The 22,800-nt window shown below is 40.5% G+C and overlaps 2 protein-coding genes and 1 long non-coding RNA gene across 3 annotated transcripts; 1 reads left to right on the forward strand and 2 right to left on the reverse strand.

Moving 5' to 3' along the window:
* Positions 1–84: 84 nt before the first annotated feature.
* LOC309687639 (protein broad-minded-like) lies at positions 85–19,861 on the reverse strand (the record flags this gene model as incomplete). Its single annotated transcript, XM_082502733.1, has 10 exons — positions 19,571–19,861; positions 18,657–18,864; positions 17,446–17,564; positions 16,053–16,172; positions 15,707–15,795; positions 11,473–11,560; positions 9,941–10,059; positions 1,790–1,909; positions 1,444–1,532; positions 85–103 (listed from the first exon to the last, which is right to left on the reverse strand). Exons 6-10 carry the CDS (start codon positions 11,525–11,527, stop codon positions 85–87), a joined length of 402 nt encoding a protein of 133 aa, XP_082358859.1. The 5' UTR covers positions 11,528–11,560; positions 15,707–15,795; positions 16,053–16,172; positions 17,446–17,564; positions 18,657–18,864; positions 19,571–19,861.
* On the reverse strand, positions 5,892–7,804 carry LOC309688249. Its single transcript, XR_014271020.1, has 3 exons — positions 7,788–7,804; positions 6,204–6,265; positions 5,892–5,913 (listed from the first exon to the last, which is right to left on the reverse strand). It is a non-coding gene; the product is annotated as an uncharacterized lncRNA (long non-coding RNA).
* On the forward strand, positions 11,581–14,032 carry LOC309688227 (spastin-like). Its single transcript, XM_082503808.1, has one exon. It carries the CDS (start codon positions 12,705–12,707, stop codon positions 13,824–13,826), a length of 1,122 nt encoding a protein of 373 aa, XP_082359934.1. The 5' UTR covers positions 11,581–12,704; the 3' UTR covers positions 13,827–14,032.
* Positions 19,862–22,800: the final 2,939 nt, after the last annotated feature.

Here is a 22,800-nt window from a genome sequence, read left to right on the forward strand (position 1 = left end):
GCAAAATACAGACAAGTGCAATCTATTAAAAGAAATGGAGCAAAGATGCCAGAAACTTGAGAAGGAAGTTGAAGAAACAACCGATCAGTTGAGAACCCTCATCCTAGAGAAAAAAGTGGTCGTGGAAAAGCTCATGGAAAAGAAGAAAAAACGTTTCCGCTTCTTCTGGAGGAGGGACACTCCTGCTTTTTCTACTCTTTCTATTTTTTCTACTGCTGACGTCACCTCGTCTCCCTCCACCTCTGTTCCATCTTAATTTTCACCTCTCCTCTCCCCTTCTCTCCTAACACTTCTTCCCTCTCTCCTTCATCTTTTTTCACCCCAACCAGTCCCGGCAGTTGACTGCCCCTCGTGAGCCTGGTTCTGCCGGAAGTTTCTGCCCGTTTAAAGGCAGTTTTTCTTCCCCACTGTCGCCTAGTGCTTGCTCAGAGGGGATTGTTGGGGTTTTCTCTTTTCTTTTTTTTCCCCTTCTTATTACCATTTTCCTTTATTTACCGATTTGTTTTGTTTACTTTTCTTTTACGTTGTTTCTTTATTTACTTGTTTAACTTTTTTTCAACTTATGTAATAAACTAATAAACCAATTGAATTTGTCCTCTGCGTATTTTACATCTAATCTTTAAAGAATATTTCCAAAACATTTTCAAACATCACGATCTGTCTTTTGTTTGCTTGTTAAAACCCCGTAAATGGTGAAGTAAAAACCCTGTGATATGGTTTAAAACATCAAAATAGACTAAACAACTAGTCTAAAACTAAGAGACACAGGATAAAGTTGGTGTGAAGGTTTCAGTCTGTGAATGAATCTAAGCACCATCACCTTAACTTTAAATTCATCTCTGTTACCCTCTTTGTGACTGAACTCTGACCGTGAGCACCACAGCCACTGCGCACCAGTCACACGCACTTTAAATCCATCACAGTAAACCAGTTAGTTTACCTCAGTTTGTTTTGCAGCACATTTCACAACATGCAAAAGCATAATGTGCCATGTATAGACTCAAAATCTGATTTAAAAACATGAGGACTGACCTGTAAGCTTTACATTTACAGTTTATCACATACCACTGAGCAGTTCTTACCTGTAATTCTAAGCCCTCTTCTTCCTTTTCTGGTTTAAAACATCAAATTAGACTAAACAACTAGTCTAAAACCAAGAGACACTTAAATATTAAGTTAAACCTCTGGGGTTGCCGGACGCGCCGGCGCGTCAAAATCACATGACCAATTTAAGACGACACAGCTACAAGATGCAGCGATTCAGAGGCTGTATCCCAATTCAGGGTCTGCAGCCTTAAAGGCCGCATTTTAAGGCCGATTACGTCACCATGCCAGTCTCCTATTGCCAGAGGCTGAAGTGTGTGTGCAGTCACCAGGTGATAATCTGATATCGTCTACTTCCCCACTGATGTTAAGTAATATGAAAAAAATAATGAATCCCACCTTAGGCCGAATGTGTGACTCTCTTCGTAGTGGAAGAGAGAATGAATCTTCCCATCCGAATTCACGGCAATCAGTCTGTCAATCAAATCCTGTGGAGTAAAATGAGAGGCTTTGAACAAGAATGCACCGGATAGGGTGCAAAATGAAAACTGTGTGGAAATTTACAATGGGTAAGGTGGAGAACGTATATCAGTCTCAGTGTGAGAGGGTTTATTTGAATGCGTTTGAAGTAAAACAAATGGGTGGGTGGTGTTTGGAGGCCAAATAAAAAGTGCAAACATGCCCTCAGATGGATGACAAAAAAAAACTGCAGTGTGTGGAAAAGAAGAAGAAGAAAAACACTTACAGGTATGGAGGTTGGCATCTCCCTCAGGGTGTATTCGCTTTTGTTGGCCAAAGACTGTCGGCCCAGCAGTTGCCACACCGACTGGGAAGAGGAGAGGAGGTTGACCAAGTACAGGAAGGACTGAAGAGGAAAGTAAATACAGCAGCTGTTAGAGAGAAAAAATGTATTTGCTTTTAAAGACCATTGTGAATGCATTTGTGCACGTCATGGATTGATCAAATCCTAACACATAATAATAATATAACACTATTCAACTACAAACACTACCGATAATATGACAAATAATATCTGTAGTATTCAAAGCAAAACAAAATGTAAAAAGAATTTATGATTGCAAAGATAAAACATGGTTTACCACACTCTCAAAACTGAATAAGACATATATTCTGAGCAGAGTGGTTGAGCAGAAACCTATTGCAGCCTGAAGAATATTAAACTACAGGAAAGCTCCCTGCATTTTTCACTGGGTCTGGTAGAACAGGGAAAATATATCATCAAAAGCATCAAAGGAAAAAAAGAGAGACACTTGCACAAACGAGCTACAACTTAGATTATATTAAACAGCTTCAAAGAAACGTAAAGAAAAAAGATACGATGGATTTTTTTTTCTAAAATAGAAATATCTATACTTTCATGTGTCTTCTGATGTTTCTGTGCATGTGTGAACTTATCTTCATATGTACTACCAAACCTCCTACTGTACTTAGCACAGATTAAAGCAAAGACTCGAGTTAATTCACCAAAGTGCTGGTGTGTGTATATTTAGTTTTCCTTTGACCTCAGCATATATGTATAACCCACTGATAAGGCAGACTTTAAAGTCGCCTGTGGCAGGACACAGTTTACACATCACTGGCTGTCCGTATTCACTTGGCTAGTCTCTCTGAGAGAGATGACTTGGCTGCTGTCAGAGGCCAAGCATCAGACACACACAGACAGGCTCACGCTGGAGCTTGTTGAAGCTTTCCTGTTAGAAGAATTTAAGTTGTACTATGATTTATTCACTTATGCATTAAGGTTTTATTACTTAGCATGCTTCAGAATGTTCATATATTTCACAGGGACATTAGAAGTAACTCTTAAAGTTTAAACTGCAGATGTCTATTATTAAAAGATACCTCCGTTATGAAGCTTTCGAATGTATTACAATGCTCATATATTTGTGTATCACATGCCATTACATCCTGTCACGTACACACACACACACACACAGAACACACACACATGCTGATAAATATGCTTGGAAAACAGGAAATGCAACTGTCCCTTTGTATAAATAAATCTGACTGCAAGGCCTCGGGTGTGGATCTCCTTCGAGCTTCCACCCGTGCACGTCTTCATTGTTGAACCTTGAACAACAGTCTGAGTGTTTTTATTCAACCTGTAGAATGTCTTGTTTAATTTAAATAAACCATTGACATTAAAATGGTCCTTCGAGCCGGAGTGGACATTAGTGGACATTATTGGACATTATTGGACGTTAATTACCAATAATTAGGGCTAATTTTGCTCCAACAGAGTGACCTCGTCGTTCCCTGATATCGTGGAGAGCCCGCGCTGAAGTCTGTCGACAGCCTCCTTTCTACAAAGGAGTAAAGACCAACTACGTGAATTCGGGGTTGGCCAGCGTTCCTTAGCAAAGTGGTCCACGGTCCTGGGAACGAGGGGGAATCTCTGACCGGCACTTAAAACGTGGAGCCAGGTGAATATTAACACTCAAAACACATCGCGATAATATCGTTTCATTATCTGACACTGTCCTGAGGTGTAAAGGCTCGTCTACAGAGACTGGTAGCCATAGTGGAACTCGCTTCTTTCAAATGGAACTGGCAGTCTCCAGGAGACTCGTTTCGAGAAGCTGGCAGTTTAAATAAATTAGTCTGGGACTAAAATAGAGGATGTGTCAGTAGATAAGAAATAATACGCCGCGTTTGTGAAGTTATCTGTGTGAGTAATAAGGACGTGAATGTATTTTGACAAGGGACATTAGGACCCTACATCACTCCTACTGTAATCCTGTGATAACTGATATACTGGTGATAAAGGGAGAAGGTTGCGCTTCATCGCATAAAATTAAGGCCGCCCCTGACAATAGGACAAGGGTAGAAGGCTGCCTTAATAACCACCCCTGATTCTCATACCAGAGAAAGTTACACAGTTCTGTCTTCCTATTAATAAAATCTAAAGTGTAAAGAAAAAACAAAATAAAGGAAAAATGGGGAATAAACAAACAAAACCAGAATTAACTGCAGATGAACAATGGTTAGAGGAAAAAATGTCCAGGCGCCGGACAGATAAGTGCTAATCGTTGGAGAAATCCTAAGACACTAAAAGACTCAACTTGGGAAGGAAAATGCAATCCAACAGCAATAGCTAATTTAGATAAAAAATTACAAGAGGAACCTTACAAACAGAACTAAACAATGAAATATAGTTGGCATGACGATCATGCCCAGATTGTGTAAAATAAATAAAAGGAAATCATTCACATGAAAACCTTTTCTATAAAAAGAGAGATGCATAAGGTAGATTAAGGCTGTGTCATTGTTCAGCCAAGGAAAGTGTGTGAAAAGGTAAATGTCTCCAGCCTGGATGACGGGTGGGACTGCAGCCCACCCAGAGCCCTTGATGGATACAAAATAAAATATAGAAACAAAAAAAATAATAAATTACTTGGTTCGACAGGCAACAGAGAGAATGAATGTGACTGAAGGTTGGATCGGAGATGAGGCAAACAGAAGACCAGTCTAAAAAGTAGGCACAAACCTGTTCAGAGAAAAAGCAAATTTGTACAGATTGGATGAATACTAAATTATCTGTTTGCTGAGTAAGATGATCCTAAACTATTAAATTGGCTCAGTAGTAGTATAGTGATTTACACTGATAAATGTTGTAATATACTGTTGTCATTATATAGAAAGAAAAAGATGATAATATTAATAAAAATATAATATTAATGACAAGAAGTATCCTAGTCAGTATGATGTGAGATGGATAATTGTTATGAAGTAGTCTGCATCAAGTTTAAGGTTTGCTCAAACTCAGTATAATGACATATGAGATGAAGAAAATAAAGGCAATATCTAAACCAATTAGGTGCATAGAGGCACTTAACCTGCTTGAAAACTTGTCATTTAGCCTAGATAAATATTACTGAGATGTAGAGCACATTTATAATGACAACTAATAAGCCAAACCCTGTAGATAACAGCTAAAGCTACAAGATTGAGAAGCTGATTTAAATATGTGGACACTACTAAGCTAATGAGCGAGTTAAACGTTTTTATTTATTTGTTTCCGAGCGGAAGCTGCACAGGGAGCAGTCTATCAATGAATAGAAAACACACATACACAAAGTGTTACATGTGAGATTATTTTTGGAAAGAATCAGAAGTGGGATGGTTTTGAATTAAGAAATCAGTGAAAAGATGCATGAATTACACCTGATTATAACATGCAGAGGCAATGAAGAAAGCAGCTTACACTCACTGAACATTAACATGCATAGGAAAAGTACTGAAGACCTGCTTACACTTATACACATAACATAAGTTGGTATTTCTGACCAGAGAGAGGGAAACGGGTAGTTTAAGTACTCAGGATAATAATGAAAATGTCTTAGTTGTGTTTCTTCAGGAGCAAAACAGACCTGGACAAGCAGAAAATGCATTAACCTTACAAGGACAAGCTCGTGGAGATTAATGCATAGAGACTGATTAAACCGGGCTAAGAACACAAACATGCGCAATGAAGAACAGCTTACTATTTGTATGAGTGATAGAATGTGAGCTCAGTTTTCCCTCACACTTCTGCTCTGTTTCAGTAGCAGCATTTTTCTTTTTGTGTCCTGACTCATGTATGTTTTGTTTTTGTTTTTTGTTTTATTTGATTATTTTATTTTGTCGGTTTGGAAACAAATTTGTGGCAATGCCCAGTTTTAGAGCTGTAAACTGTGAGCAATTCAAAGTTTAAATATATATATATAGAGAGAGAGATGGAATAAGAAAACTTTAACTTCAAAGTTGAAATATGTAAGATGAGTGAAATGTGTGAATTCTTTGAGAAACAAGAAATTATTTAAACATGCCTTGTAACTGAGAGGGCAGAATGATCGCTGTTGGCACCTGTAGATGAAACAGACATTGCAAACTTGCCAAAATCCCTATGGTCCACTGGACCAACAGATGTCGGCCTGATAAAAAACGCTGACTCAATACAAGTAAAGGTAATTTCAAAACACAGACCAATGAAGCCGCAATATCCACTATCTGCAGAAGCAAAGGCAGGAATTCGCCCAGTGATTGCAGACATGGAAAAAGCGGGAATATTAGTAAAAACAAATGAAACAATTTGTAACACGCCTATCTTCCCAATTAAAAAGGCAAACACAGGAAAGTATAGGCTTGTACATTACCTGAGAGCCATCAACGAGATAACTGAGCAAATTCCACCAGTAGTTGCCAATCCTCACACCATCTTAAATCAAGTGACACGGAAAGAACAGTGGTTTTCAGTGATAGACTTATCAAACGCGTTCTTCTCTGTACCACTGCACCCTGGCTCACGCGGGTTGTTTGGTTTCACATTTGATGGGCAAAAATACACCTACACAAGGCTACCACAGGGTTTCCAAAACAGCCCCACCCTGTATGCAGAAGCTTTAAAGAAATCTATGTCTTTTTGCACTCTGCCTGCTCCAGGACAATTCCTATTATATGTAGACGACATCCTGGTCACCGGACACACGCAGGTCGACTGCAAAGCAAATACTTTGAAGGTATTGAGACATCTGGCAGAACAGGGTCACAAAGTCTCACAACACAAGCTACAGCTCTGGAGCCAGGAAGTTACATACCTTGGCCACAAACTCACAGGAGAGGGCAGGACACTGTTAGACAGCAGAAAACTAGCAGTGCAGAACGCAGCAAAACCTCTCACAAAGCAGCAAATGATGAGCTATTTAGGCCTATGTAATTTCTGCAGATGCTGGATTCCCGAATACGCACTTTTAGTGCAGCCTCTGCAGGATCTGATCTATGGCAAACACTTAGCTCTAAAAGACAAAATAGAGTGGACACCAAAAGCAGAAAAAGCATTTCATGATCTAAAACTTGCGCTACAAACACGTACAGTTTTAGCATTGCCAGACTATGACAAGCCTTTCTATTTGCATGTAGACGGAGGCTCAGGCTACATGAGAGCAGTGCTAACTCAAGCATTTGGCGAGAAGCAAAGGCCTCTAGCATTTTACTCATGCAGATTAGACTCAGTAGCAGCAGGACTACCGTCGTGCGTGCAAGCTTGTGCGGCTGCAGCGGAAGCAGTGAAAAAGTCCGCTGACCTTATCCTCGGACACACCCTGATTATCAAGGTGCCACACGCTGTGACCTCGATCCTACTGCAAGCAAATCTATCATATCTGACACATGCAAGACAGCTTTCATATGTAGGCATCCTATTGTCACAGTCGCACATCACAATCGAGAAATGTGGTCAGCCAAACCCAAGCACTCTCCTCCCCACAGAGGAGGATGGTGAACAACACTGTTGTATGCAAAAATTAGATGAGGACACGAAACCAAGAGCAGATATCTATAGCACACCACAGCAAAGCTACAAGAACGTTTTTGTAGATGGCTCTGCAGCAAAAGATAGCTTGGGGAAAAGCCGTGTGGGTTATGCAGTAACCACAACTGATACTGTAATAGAGGCAGAGCCCCTCACCTCCTCTCACTCAGCCCAGAGTGCTGAGCTAACTGCTGTTATTAGAGCTTGTGAGCTACACAAAGGCGAAGCAATAAACATCCACACTGACAGCCAATACGTTTTCGCTGCAGTTCATCATTTCGCTAAGATATGGCAAAACAGAGGAATGGTAACGTCCACTAAACTGGATGACCTTTAACTAGCGAACCCATAGACAAGTCAATCAGAGAAACCACACTAGCAGAATGGATGACTGAACTGTTAAAAAAACAAAGACATAGTACTGAACAACCAACTGCCGGATGATTCTTCTCCAGTTTCTTCCAGATTGAAGCCAGGTGATTGGATCCTGATCAAGGTCCTCCAGCGGAAAAGCTGGAGCACACCAAGGTGGGAAGGCCCCTATCAGGTTCTTCTGACGACCCCTACAGCCTGCAAAATAGCTGAAAGGCCGTCGTGGATACACCAGAGTCACACTAAGAAGGTTGAGCCCAACACATAGACTCCAGCTCTCTCCAAACCTCTTTGTGTACCGCCTGGTGGGGAGTAGGGTCACAGGTGGCAACACAGGTGATTTCGCTCCTCTGGCCAGGGGTCGCCACACGGGAGGCCTAAAGAGGCTGCAGTCGGGAAGATCGCTCCCTTGACTCAAACCTAGCCTACCTGCCCGGTGTGGGGACCAATCGTGATGCCTGACATGGAGATGGAGATGGAGGAATTAGAGGAGCTGGAGGAGGAGCAGACGAGCAGCCCAGAAGAAGAAGCCCCCAGAAGCCCACAATGGAGAGATCGCTTAAACCCCCAGAACTGGTCTGAAAACTGCTACTTGACCATATGCATAACCCTGTGTTTTCTATTCATCATCTCAGTGTTTACAGCACTCGCCGCCATCTGCATGGACATAGCCTGCAGGGACAACCCCTGCAATCCCTACTGTCCAAGAGGATATGGTGTTGACCCCAATGGCACCAACCCCTGCGACCTATGGAAACAAGACCAAGAGATCACCCACAGTAAAAGATGGACACACGACGATTCACACCTATGTGACCTGACACAGGACCATGACCACCCCTGGATGAACAACGCTTGGTACCGCTATGTGTACGATAGAACACATACATTCCAGACAACATACACTCACCTAACATGACCGACGCTCTAAACGTGCTGAAACAAATTAGAAATGCAGAACAAAAAGACAAAATATTAGATCCTGAAGATTGGTTAACATGGTTATTGAACGGATCGTGGAGGTCCCTGTTGATTAAAGGACTTGTTGGAATTGCCTCCTTACTCTTATTAATGTGTGTTTTCACAACCTGTGTAATACCCTGCTTTAAGAAAATGGTGTCAAATATGATAGCTCATTCCGTTAATGCTTATGTAGCAGTGCATAATCCCGCAGCCTATGACAGCGATCAGAACCCGGACAGTGAAGAAGATGACGACTATGTGTAGTTTCCGTCTGTACTTAGTCAATGACGTGGCAATTGAAAATGTTTCACAAGTGATTGTCTACTGAACTCAATAAAGTTACAGATGAAATATTTGAACAACAGGAGGGAATGTTAGAAGAATTTAAGTTGTACTATGATTTATTCACTTATGCATTAAGGTTTTATTACTTAGCATGCTTCAGAATGTTCATATATTTCACAGGGACATTAGAAGTAACTCTTAAAGTTTAAACTGCAGATGTCTATTATTAAAAGATACCTCCGTTATGAAGCTTTCGAATGTATTGCAATGCTCATATATTTGTGTATCACATGCCATTACATCCTGTCACGTACACACACACACACACACAGAACACACACACATGCTGATAAATATGCTTGAAAAACAGGAAATGCAACTGTCCCTTTGTATAAATAAATCTGACTGCAAGGCCTCGGGTGTGGATCTCCTTCGAGCTTCCACCCGTGCACGTCTTCATTGTTGAACCTTGAACAACAGTCTGAGTGTTTTTATTCAACCTGTAGAATGTCTTGTTTAATTTAAATAAACCATTGACATTTCCTGAGAGAAATTCTGCCAAAAACATAACTAAAAATGCAGTCTTATGAAAGTAAGGCTTATTTGCCCAGACACCCATAAACCAATCAGCAAAAAGCCTTTCTTGTTAACAAAATCACTATTGCCAGTTTCTTAAATATGAATATTCACAAGTGAATTTTCTACATGGCTGCTGGTATCACAGCAACACATGGACCACTATTCTGAGTCCTGGGTTAATAATAATTGGAATCAATTTAATTTTAATCAATTTAAACACCTTTGTAACCAGTGAGCTAAAAACATGATGGAAAAGCAAAACTTCTAAGAGATCTGTGTCTGTACTATTATGTAGATATCTAAAAATTGGGGCATTGTGGGCTCCAGGAAGTTTCTCCTTCTCCCTCTCTCTCACACACACACGCACGCACATACATACAATACCTTAATGCAACTCCTATCTGTGGGGTCAATGGGAGTTGGTTTGGGACGGACCACTCTGATGTCGTCACTGCTGCACTCAAGAACAGACCATAGCTCTAGTACCAGGGCCCGAATAAAGCCTGAGACAGAACACGGAGAAATTTGTTGTACCAAACATTTATTTGAAATAGCAGCAACTAAAATTATTAACAGTGCTTTAATAAATAAACGACTGACTTTGTTATTGTGTCCAATCTTTTAAAGAAATCTGTCTTTGCATTGCTGGCACCGTTTTGATTGGAGGATTTGAATCTCAGGAAGGAAGGAATTTATAATGCCACTCCCTTTGATCCCATTTAATCTCTTCCCTGTTGCACTTTGGCCTGTCAGTAACTACATTTGAATTTTGCAGCTCAAGCTTGCACATAAAGGCTGGATAAAAACGTTAATGCAATCAAAATGTACGCAGCCCTCGCTGGAAAACTGGGGATACAGTACAGTACATAAATGATGAAGCAAAGACAAAACATTAGTGTCATGGAAGAAGAAATAGTCAGTGCATCACGGGAAGCTCCCAGCAATAAAACCTGCATTTGTATTGACACATAAACCTTAATTTGTGAGCAATTTTCAGTGTATTTCAGTTAAATTAATGAGACAAATATAACAAAAGGGATTTTATACTTAGAAGAAGAATATGAAATTGAAATATTAAACTAAGAAAACTATAAATACTGCAGTTCTAGAGTTACAGATATACAATTAAGCTTTGCATATCAGTGCTGTATAACCCAGGGAATGTACTTTTTTTTTTTTTATAATTGAATAGTAATGGAAATCATGAACTGTTTTTCAGAGGTCATAGATCAAATGAGCAGTAGAGTTTTTCTCACAGAATGGTTCTTTCACATAGAAATCAGTGTGTGCTGCAGGTTTAGCAAATGGCCCATCATTTGTAAGCTCTGTCTGGACTATATCACTTTTTGAGGTCATCCTTCTTTCTGTCAGTCTGCCTTTTTATCGATGGCACAAACATATGTCACATCATGGAACACATGAGTGCTCCACAGCCAGCGCTGCTCAACACAGCAGGGAACTGTTCTTGCGTGGGTAAAGTCATAGGAGAGAATAGGTTTCAGAACGCAGCGGTGCTGTTATAAGCGAAGGGCTGATAAGTAATCAGACTTCTTTTCCCATAACCAGTTGAGTCGCCCCTTCTAGCCAATAGAAAGAATGCAGGATTAAAATATTTGTTCACTAGCTTCATTTTTTGACCTCTTTTGACAAGAGTACGGTATTTCCTGGAGCCTTTTGCATATGGATAAACCTAGTATCAGTATACAACTGATATGTGAATCCATTTATCAAAAAAGAACGCCTCTTCTTACTCTTTCTTACCCAAACAAAAACGGTTTGACAAATACATTTCTCCCTAAGCTGCCTTAAGTCTCCTTTATACCGACAACACAAAAACAACAACAACAACTTATAATATAAGCCTTAAGCATCACAGCTGACAAGTGTTTGTTGTGTCCAAATAACTGCAATAGTACCTGAACTGTGCAGAGCCACAACTCCCGGAGCAGTTGCTGCCACCTGTGTCACCATCACCCCGTAGCCAAACTTCTCGCAGCTGCTCACCTACAGAAAACACACAGAAATCTCATACCCCTAGAAATATTTCAGCCTTTCACTATCACAGTTTTTGGTTATCAGGTAAAAAATGAATGAGAGTTTGGAAAAAGGATGGAAAAGGTTTAGGTCAAATGTAGTACTAATGTATCATAAAGGGAGATGTGTAAGTAAATCTGGGATTCTGGAAAGGCACAACATAATGTAGTTAAACATGCTGTGGAGAATTTAAATTGTAAATTGATATTGGAGTGTGCAGGCCCTTCATTAATTACAACACAATGCCACAACTAAAAATAGACAAAATATAATTACATTCCATAATTAAAGTGTAATGCCAAACTAGAGAAGCAATTACAATGGTGCGTAAACAATGGCAGTAAATTAAGCCCACGGGGGATCAGCTAAGGTTTGCAGCAAGCCTGAGTGTTTGTGTGTTTACAATTTGAATCTTAGACTCAGACCCTGTGACAAGGTCTGTGAAAACCACGTTTTTATGCCTGAAATACTACAGTACTACACTCCCACCAGATGAGCTCATGCAGCCTGTCACGAACCGGGACATACAACCATGACAAAACAGGAGATGCACACACAATTTATTGTGTTATTAATTTAGATCAACTGTGCTAATATAGTATACCAAAATGAAAACAATAACTCAAATTTCAGATATTTGAGGTTGTGCTGAAAATAATGGTGCCAAATAAGGCAAGAAAAACATATTTTAAAGGTGAAATATAGAGGTAAAATCAAAAATAGTCAAGAACGGCCAATTATACCCTGGACCACAGAGGGTTAAATTTGAAAACGGTTTAAAAAAAAACATCCCCATTCTAAAATGTCATGTGACAATCTGATTCATGAAGAGTGATGATGTCACAAGGACATGTGATGATGTCACAAGGACATGTGATGATGTCACAAGCACATGCCTTTGAGCCTTTGAAGTTTTTCTATAAATAGGGGTCAGGAGCAGCAAGTTTTAGTCAGTTTGTTCGCAGCCTTCAAACGTTCGACCAGAGCTATATTTGAAAGTATTTGTAAACCTCTGTAACATCACGCTCCAAAGCCCTGTGACGTTTCTGTGTTCTGTGACGTTGTCCCAAAGAAAGACCTTTAAATGCGATAAATAGCCTAAACGTTTTCGTTTATGACTAGTTTACCGTGTTATGACTGTGAACAGGGGGGAAGTCGCGCAAGAGAAATGTCGACCAAAACAATTGCAAGTAAGCCAAAGTCAGTTCCTAAAAGTCAACCCGCAGGTGTTTCCACCACCATCAGACCCTCCACTTCTGTAAGACCTCCATTAAGAATAACTGATGCAAAGAAAACCGCTCGGGTGGGAAAAACTCAGAATGGAAGACCGGCAGCTGTGAAACAGCCCCCGAAGAGGGATATGAAAAAGAATGTGGACAGTAAACTGGTCAGCTTAATTACAAATGAAATTGTATACAGTGGAGCGACTGTGTCATTTGATGACATCGCAGGGCAGGATCTGGCAAAGCAAGCACTTCAAGAAATTGTCATCCTTCCTGCCTTAAGACCTGATCTCTTTACTGGTCTGAGAGCTCCTGCACGTGGCTTGCTTTTATTTGGCCCACCAGGAAATGGGAAGACCATGCTCGCCAAAGCAGTTGCTGCAGAGTCTAATGCAACATTCTTCAACATCAGTGCTGCTAGTTTGACCTCCAAATATGTGGGAGAAGGCGAGAAGCTCGTACGAGCACTCTTTGCAGTTGCAAGAGAGAGACAGCCCTCAGTAATCTTCATCGATGAAGTGGACGGCTTGCTCTGTCAAAGGAGGGAGGGGGAGCACGACGCCTCTCGCCGTTTAAAAACTGAGTTCCTCATTGAGTTTGACGGGTTGCAGTCAGGAAAGGATGACAGAGTACTTGTAATGGGAGCAACGAACAGGCCCCAGGAGCTCGATGAAGCAATATTAAGGCGCTTTGCAAAAAGAGTATATGTGACCTTACCCGATGAGAAGACAAGATTTACGCTGCTGAAAAATCTTTTGGGAACGCACGGGAGTCCACTGAGCCAAGACGAACTGTCCTGTCTTGCAAAAGTGACTGAAGGATATTCAGGGAGCGATTTGACAGCATTAGCCAAAGATGCTGCACTTGGCCCAATAAGAGAGTTGGCACCAGAACAAGTCCGTGTTATAGCTGCTGCTGAGGTGCGCAACATTAAGATAAAAGACTTTGAGGATTCTCTGAAGCAAATCAAACCAACTGTTAGTCCAGCAACTCTTAACATGTACACCAAATAGAACAAAGATTTTGGTGGTCCTTCTTCAATAAATCCAAATCCAGTCAGGCTGGATGAAACAGAGTGCAAAAATAAAGAGCTTCTTCAAGAGAAAGAGCAACAGGAAAAAGAAAAAAAACGTATTCTCCAGGACTTGGAGAGAAGAAATCTACAACTGAACAAATTAATACAATGAAGGACAGAACACCTGAACTGGAAGGAGAAGTATTGGAAAAACGATGTTCAAAGATGCAGCGTAGGATCAATGAAATGGCGAAAAAACACTCAGAGGTCATTAATGAGATGTTGTTGAACTCAGACAACTTGAAGTGTGAAAACGCTGAAATGCTTGCACAAAAGCAGCAACAAGAGAAAATAAATGAAGACCTGCAGCGTAAGCTTCAAGAAATCACAAGAAGAAATGAGCAGTTAGAAAAGATGCACAAGGAAAAACAACAGCAAAATACAGACAAGTGCAATCTATTAAAAGAAATGGAGCAAAGATGCCAGAAACTTGAGAAGGAAGTTGAAGAAACAACCGATCAGTTGAGAACCCTCATCCTAGAGAAAAAAGTGGTCGTGGAAAAGCTCATGGAAAAGAAGAAAAAACGTTTCCGCTTCTTCTGGAGGAGGGACACTCCTGCTTTTTCTACTCTTTCTATTTTTTCTACTGCTGACGTCACCTCGTCTCCCTCCACCTCTGTTCCATCTTAATTTTCACCTCTCCTCTCCCCTTCTCTCCTAACACTTCTTCCCTCTCTCCTTCATCTTTTTTCACCCCAACCAGTCCCGGCAGTTGACTGCCCCTCGTGAGCCTGGTTCTGCCGGAAGTTTCTGCCCGTTTAAAGGCAGTTTTTCTTCCCCACTGTCGCCTAGTGCTTGCTCAGAGGGGATTGTTGGGGTTTTCTCTTTTCTTTTTTTTTTCCCTTCTTATTACCATTTTCCTTTATTTACCGATTTGTTTTGTTTACTTTTCTTTTACGTTGTTTCTTTATTTACTTGTTTAACTTTTTTTCAACTTATGTAATAAACTAATAAACCAATTGAATTTGTCCTCTGCGTATTTTACATCTAATCTTTAAAGAATATTTCCAAAACATTTTCAAACATCACGATCTGTCTTTTGTTTGCTTGTTAAAACCCCGTAAATGGTGAAGTAAAAACCCTGTGATATGGTTTAAAACATCAAAATAGACTAAACAACTAGTCTAAAACTAAGAGACACAGGATAAAGTTGGTGTGAAGGTTTCAGTCTGTGAATGAATCTAAGCACCATCACCTTAACTTTAAATTCATCTCTGTTACCCTCTTTGTGACTGAACTCTGACCGTGAGCACCACAGCCACTGCGCACCAGTCACACGCACTTTAAATCCATCACAGTAAACCAGTTAGTTTACCTCAGTTTGTTTTGCAGCACATTTCACAACATGCAAAAGCATAATGTGCCATGTATAGACTCAAAATCTGATTTAAAAACATGAGGACTGACCTGTAAGCTTTACATTTACAGTTTATCACATACCACTGAGCAGTTCTTACCTGTAATTCTAAGCCCTCTTCTTCCTTTTCTGGTTTAAAACATCAAATTAGACTAAACAACTAGTCTAAAACCAAGAGACACTTAAATATTAAGTTAAACCTCTGGGGTTGCCGGACGCGCCGGCGCGTCAAAATCACATGACCAATTTAAGACGACACAGCTACAAGATGCAGCGATTCAGAGGCTGTATCCCAATTCAGGGTCTGCAGCCTTAAAGGCCGCATTTTAAGGCCGATTACGTCACCATGCCAGTCTCCTATTGCCAGAGGCTGAAGTGTGTGTGCAGTCACCAGGTGATAATCTGATATCGTCTACTTCCCCACTGATGTTAAGTAATATGAAAAAAATAATGAATCCCACCTTAGGCCGAATGTGTGACTCTCTTCGTAGTGGAAGAGAGAATGAATCTTCCCATCCGAATTCACGGCAATCAGTCTGTCAATCAAATCCTGTGGAGTAAAATGAGAGGCTTTGAACAAGAATGCACCGGATAGGGTGCAAAACGAAAACTGTGTGGAAATTTACAATGGGTAAGGTGGAGAACGTATATCAGTCTCAGTGTGAGAGGGTTTATTTGAATGCGTTTGAAGTAAAACAAATGGGTGGGTGGTGTTTGGAGGCCAAATAAAAAGTGCAAACATGCCCTCAGATGGATGACAAAAAAAAACTGCAGTGTGTGGAAAAGAAGAAGAAGAAAAACACTTACAGGTATGGAGGTTGGCATCTCCCTCAGGGTGTATTCGCTTTTGTTGGCCAAAGACTGTCGGCCCAGCAGTTGCCACACCGACTGGGAAGAGGAGAGGAGGTTGACCAAGTACAGGAAGGACTGAAGAGGAAAGTAAATACAGCAGCTGTTAGAGAGAAAAAATGTATTTGCTTTTAAAGACCATTGTGAATGCATTTGTGCACGTCATGGATTGATCAAATCCTAACACATAATAATAATATAACACTATTCAACTACAAACACTACCGATAATATGACAAATAATATCTGTAGTATTCAAAGCAAAACAAAATGTAAAAAGAATTTATGATTGCAAAGATAAAACATGGTTTACCACACTCTCAAAACTGAATAAGACATATATTCTGAGCAGAGTGGTTGAGCAGAAACCTATTGCAGCCTGAAGAATATTAAACTACAGGAAAGCTCCCTGCATTTTTCACTGGGTCTGGTAGAACAGGGAAAACATATCATCAAAAGCATCAAAGGAAAAAAAGAGAGACACTTGCACAAACGAGCTACAACTTAGATTATATTAAACAGCTTCAAAGAAACGTAAAGAAAAAAACAAGATACGATGGATTTTTTTTTCTAAAATAGAAATATCTATACTTTCATGTGTCTTCTGATGTTTCTGTGCATGTGTGAACTTATCTTCATATGTACTACCAAACCTCCTACTGTACTTAGCACAGATTAAAGCAAAGACTCGAGTTAATTCACCAAAGTGCTGGTGTGTGTATATTTAGTTTTCCTTTGACCTCAGCATATATGTATAACCCACTGATAAGGCAGACTTTAAAGTCGCCTGTGGCAGGACACAGTTTACACATCACTGGCTGTCCGTATTCACTTGGCTAGTCTCTCTGAGAGAGATGACTTGGCTGCTGTCAGAGGCCAAGCATCAGACACACACAGACAGGCTCACGCTGGAGCTTGTTGAAGCTTTCCTGAGAGAAATTCTGCCAAAAACATAACTAAAAATGCAGTCTTATGAAAGTAAGGCTTATTTGCCCAGACACCCATAAACCAATCAGCAAAAAGCCTTTCTTGTTAACAAAATCACTATTGCCAGTTTCTTAAATATGAATATTCACAAGTGAATTTTCTACATGGCTGCTGGTATCACAGCAACACATGGACCACTATTCTGAGTCCTGGGTTAATAATAATTGGAATCAATTTAATTTTAATCAATTTAAACACCTTTGTAACCAGTGAGCTAAAAACATGATGGAAAAGCAAAACTTCTAAGAGATCTGTGTCTGTACTATTATGTAGATATCTAAAAATTGGGGCATTGTGGGCTCCAGGAAGTTTCTCCTTCTCCCTCTCTCTCTCACACACACACGCACGCACATACATACAATACCTTAATGCAACTCCTATCTGTGGGGTCAATGGGAGTTGGTTTGGGACGGACCACTCTGATGTCGTCACTGCTGCACTCAAGAACAGACCATAGCTCTAGTACCAGGGCCCGAATAAAGCCTGAGACAGAACACGGAGAAATTTGTTGTACCAAACATTTATTTGAAATAGCAGCAACTAAAATTATTAACAGTGCTTTAATAAATAAACGACTGACTTTGTTATTGTGTGCAATCTTTTAAAGAAATCTGTCTTTGCATTGCTGGCACCGTTTTGATTGGAGGATTTGAATCTCAGGAAGGAAGGAATTTATAATGCCACTCCCTTTGATCCCATTTAATCTCTTCCCTGTTGCACTTTGGCCTGTCAGTAACTACATTTGAATTTTGCAGCTCAAGCTTGCACATAAAGGCTGGATAAAAACGTTAATGCAATCAAAATGTACGCAGCCCTCGCTGGAAAACTGGGGATACAGTACAGTACATAAATGATGAAGCAAAGACAAAACATTAGTGTCATGGAAGAAGAAATAGTCAGTGCATCACGGGAAGCTCCCAGCAATAAAACCTGCATTTGTATTGACACATAAACCTTAATTTGTGAGCAATTTTCAGTGTATTTCAGTTAAATTAACGAGACAAATATAACAAAAGGGATTTTATACTTAGAAGAAGAATATGAAATTGAAATATTAAACTAAGAAAACTATAAATACTGCAGTTCTAGAGTTACAGATATACAATTAAGCTTTGCATATCAGTGCTGTATAACCCAGGGAATGTACTTTTTTTATATAATTGAATAGTAATGGAAATCATGAACTGTTTTTCAGAGGTCATAGATCAAATGAGCAGTAGAGTTTTTCTCACAGAATGGTTCTTTCACATAGAAAGCAGTGTGTGCTGCAGGTTTAGCAAATGGCCCATCATTTGTAAGCTCTGTCTGGACTATATCACTTTTTGAGGTCATCCTTCTTTCTGTCAGTCTGCCCAAAACATCAACGGTATCGGTGAAGACAGAAGACAGTGTTTTGTGCGACACATGGAATAGATGACAAAGATGCTGGACTGGAAGATCAAGTCTCAGACGCATTAGTGTGAGTAAGAGCATTTGGAAACCTGTCAGTTTCTTCGATATTGGCAGGAAATCTTTGACAGTGTTGAAGAGGGACATTAAGACTGCATAACAATATAGTCCAGTGTAATATCTTACTTTTTCGGTATCGTCCTTTAAGAAAGTTTCATTCAGCTCTGTCTTTTGCAACTGTGCTCGAAGCAGTCTGTTCTCCTCCAACAGCCGGTTTATTTCTGCTCTGCCCTGTTGACTGCACACACAGTCCTTCGTCTGCCCTTCAGCTTCCGTGACGCTGTCACTCCCATCACCACTGGATTTGTTACATCCATTTCATATGCTGGTTTGCCTGCAATAATGCCAAATCAAAAGCTATTCAGTCGACATGACGTGGTTCTGCAGCATCACACATTAGCATGTTTTATCTCATTATCTATGACCGCAGCGCATTGAAAAAACCCCCACTAAAAGCCTTTTAGTTTGGTCCTTTTACAGCATCCTGCCATGCGATTACATTTGTTCCTGACCACCGAGAACACTCACGTTAACTTTTATCGAGTGGAAAAAAAGTTAGCGTGTTTATATTATGCTAACATAGCTGTGTCGCTAGCGGTCACGTAGCACATCATTATATACCAGCTAGCCCAAGTTCAGTAACCCTACAAATGTCACTGCTGTTTAGTTTTCTGTCTTCATTTATGTTGGAAGTGATAAGAAAGCTGTACGTTTTAATTTGTTTCCAAAACCCCGCAGTCAGGACATGCTATATTGTATTTAGATAGAAGCTAGCGAGCTAACTTGCTGCTAACTTCTAACTCATATGTCATAAATTCCATTGTCATGGATGCCTGGATGTTTAACTCAGTTGTTACACCTGGTAGAGCAGAACGCTGATAATTTTATTAAAGATGAAAGACTTAAGACAGTGTTTTAACTCTCAGTAATGCCACAGTGATCATTTGATATATGGACCTGCAGCAGAGTTTAGGCCCAGACACGGCTAGTGACGTCAGACTCAACAATCGGATAGTGATATGAATTACTTTAGAACTCACCGGAGAGAAAATGCCGCGAGCAAACCAACAAAAAGCTGGGGATTGCACGGAACTCGATATCCGCTCGTCTCACCGCTGCAATCCATGCCTGGCGTCTTTGTTTGGTGGATACATGGGATCCCTCACGTTGCCGCCAGGATGGAAAACGATGAAAAGATTAATCCAGTTTCTTGCCTTCACGATCGTGAGCTTTAACGTTGCAACCGACTACACAACACGTACCATAGCTGAAGCTGTATCCTTTGTCTGGCCTACTGTGATGGCGGCAGGGGGCGTGGCCCGCCTCATGTAACGTCACGCTCCAAAGCCCTGTGACGTTTCTGTGTTCTGTGACGTTGTCCCAAAGACGTTGTCCACCTCTGTTGGAGGGAGTAATGTGGGTGACTGTGTAGTGTAGTTGGTGTAATAGTTTTCGACTCCACACAGTCACTGCTTTGCTGTGCTTCTGCAGCGTATCCAGTAATGGTGACAAATCCTCCAGCGTTGCAATAGGAAGCTGCTCTTAAGCGCAGAAAGAATTGTTTCCAGGGATTTCTATTTGTATCCAGCTTGGCGTGCAGGATCCTTTGTGTAATCTATGCTTACATATGTATTTTACACACAGACAATGTGAAAAATACAACACATTGCTATGGATTGATGCTGAAAGTGCTAATTGCACTAAAAAATTTAGCTGAAAAAATAACACCAACTAAATAGATAAGCATGTCTGTTAACAAAAAAACCCAAACGCTTTACCCAACTGGGGTTTTTCAACTACCTCAGGGACAAAGCTTTACCAAAATCTTCCAACTCAGACCCTGTGACAAGGTCTGTGAAAACCACGTTTTTATGCCTGAAATTCTACAGTACTACACTCCCACCAGATGAGCTCATGCAGCCTGTCACGAACCGGGACATACAACCATGACAAAACAGGAGATGCACACACAATTTATTGTGTTATTAATTTAGATCAACTGTGCTAATATAGTATACCAAAATGAAAACAATAACTCAAATTTCTCATGTACACTTTCTACAGAGGCACCATCGAGAGCATCCTGTCGAGCTGCATCACTGTGTGGTTTGGAGCCTGCAATGCGTCCTGTCATAGAACCCTCCAACGCATAGTGAGAGCTGCAGAGAGGATCATTGGTGTCTCTCTCCCCTCCCTCCAGGACATTTACAGCACCCGTCTCACTAAAAAAGCCCTTTGCATAGCGGCTGATCCCACGCACCCAATGCAAAGCTTCTTCAAGCTGCTGCCGTCAGGGAGGAGACTGCGGAGTCTCCAGGCCAGGACCAGCAGACTGAAGGACAGCTTCATCCATCAGGCTGTCAGGAAGCTTAACTCCCTCCCGATTCTGCCCCCTCTCCCCTCCTCTCCTCCATGGTCTCACTGAACTCTGTCACATACACACACACACACTCTCTGACTCACTCACTGGCCTGCACCAGTTACCAGTCACTTTGTGGAGCATTGGACTGCCATTACCTCATAAGACTTTGTTGTTATACTATCTCTAACCGTATATTACTAGATCTCCATTTGCACTATTTGCCTATTTGCACTACTCTGCCTGGTTTACACTCAATGTCATTTACCCATACCTGAATATTGTATATTGTATATTGCATAGCTTTCTTGTTAAATTGTATTGTATTTATTTAAATTTTTACTTTTTAATTATTTTATTTGCATTTTTTAATCACTCTCTTATATTTAAATGTTCATTTGCTATTTCATCTAGGGTTTGAGAGTAACGAAATTTCTATTCTCTGTATGTCCTGTACATGTGGCAGAATTGACAAATAAAGTTGACTTTGACTTTGAGATATTTGAGGTTGTGCTGAAAATAATGGTGCCAAATAAGGCAAGAAAAACATATTTTAAAGGTGAAATATAGAGGTAAAATCAAAAATAGTCAAGAACGGCCAATTATACCCTGGACCACAGAGGGTTAAATTTGAAAACGGTTTTAAAAAAAAACATCCCCATTCTAAAATGTCATGTGACAATCTGATTCATGAAGAGTGATGATGTCACAAGGACATGTGATGATGTCACAAGGACATGTGATGATGTCACAAGCACATGCCTTTGAGCCTTTGAAGTTTTTCTATAAATAGGGGTCAGGAGCAGCAAGTTTTAGTCAGTTTGTTCGCAGCCTTCAAACGTTCGACCAGAGCTATATTTGAAAGTATTTGTAAACCTCTTCAGAGTCACTGAAATTTTTTTTAAACGTTCTCACCAATTCACTGAGCAAACAAACACATTTCAGTCAAGATGACTTTCACCTCAAATCATCTTGAAATATGTAAAGGGACCCTTTTGGGAGGTCACTACAAGGTCGAGGGTTTCCTTGAAGAAGGGGGCTTTGGTATTGTAACCAAATGTTGCAATACAAAAACCAACAAAGTCGTTGCTATTAAAGTCAACAAGAGCGACCCTGAAATTCTGCAACAGGCGAAAATGGAAATTTACATACTGGAGAAGCTGCGAGGCTTGGATGCAGATAGATGCAACATTGTTAAATGGAACGACTTTTTCATCGACAGTGACCGCATCTGCTTAAATTTTGAACTCCTCGATGAAAGCCTGTGGCAGTACATGCGGTACCGGAGGAACCGGGTTCTCCCAGTAACAGAAATCAGGCCAGTGTTATTTCAGCTCGCAAATGCCCTGTCCCACCTGGGTTCTTTGGGAATAGTGCATGCTGACCTCAAACCTGGAAACATAATGGTTGTGGACCGCTATGAGTGTCCAATCAAAGTCAAACTTACAGACTTTGGTTTTGCATGTCCCGCATCTACAGTGATTCCTGGTGACTGTGTGGGGACGGTTGGTTATAAAGCACCTGAGGTTATGATTGGTAGTCTATTTAATGAAGCAATAGACATGTGGTCCCTGGGGCTGGTAGCTGTGGAGCTTGCTACAGGGTTTCCTTTCTACCCTGGGAGAAATGATTATGATGTTTTGAAATTCATCATACAGACCCAGGGACAGCCACCAGATCATGTTTTAGACTCTGGCTTTTACACTGATAACTATTTCATAAAAGACAACTACAACGGACAACACTGGACATTTAAGACCGAAAGACAATTTCAAGATGAGACAGGTTGTCAGTCCAAGGACACTCGATGCATAAAACTTAAGTGCCTCGATGACCTTGAACAACTACTGAAGATAAGGGGGTGTTGGGAAAAAATCCAAAATGTATTTGTCAGCCTAATCAAAGAGATGT

Source organism: Aulonocara stuartgranti (genome assembly GCF_965226115.1).
Source record: "Aulonocara stuartgranti genome assembly, chromosome: 14".
Taxonomy (NCBI): domain Eukaryota; kingdom Metazoa; phylum Chordata; class Actinopteri; order Cichliformes; family Cichlidae; genus Aulonocara; species Aulonocara stuartgranti.

What these genes read in the sequence shown, in the direction of transcription:
- LOC309688227 (XM_082503808.1), top strand. Translation starts at nt 12,705, where the DNA reads ATGACTAGTTTACCGTGTTATGACTGTGAACAGGGGGGAAGTCGCGCA.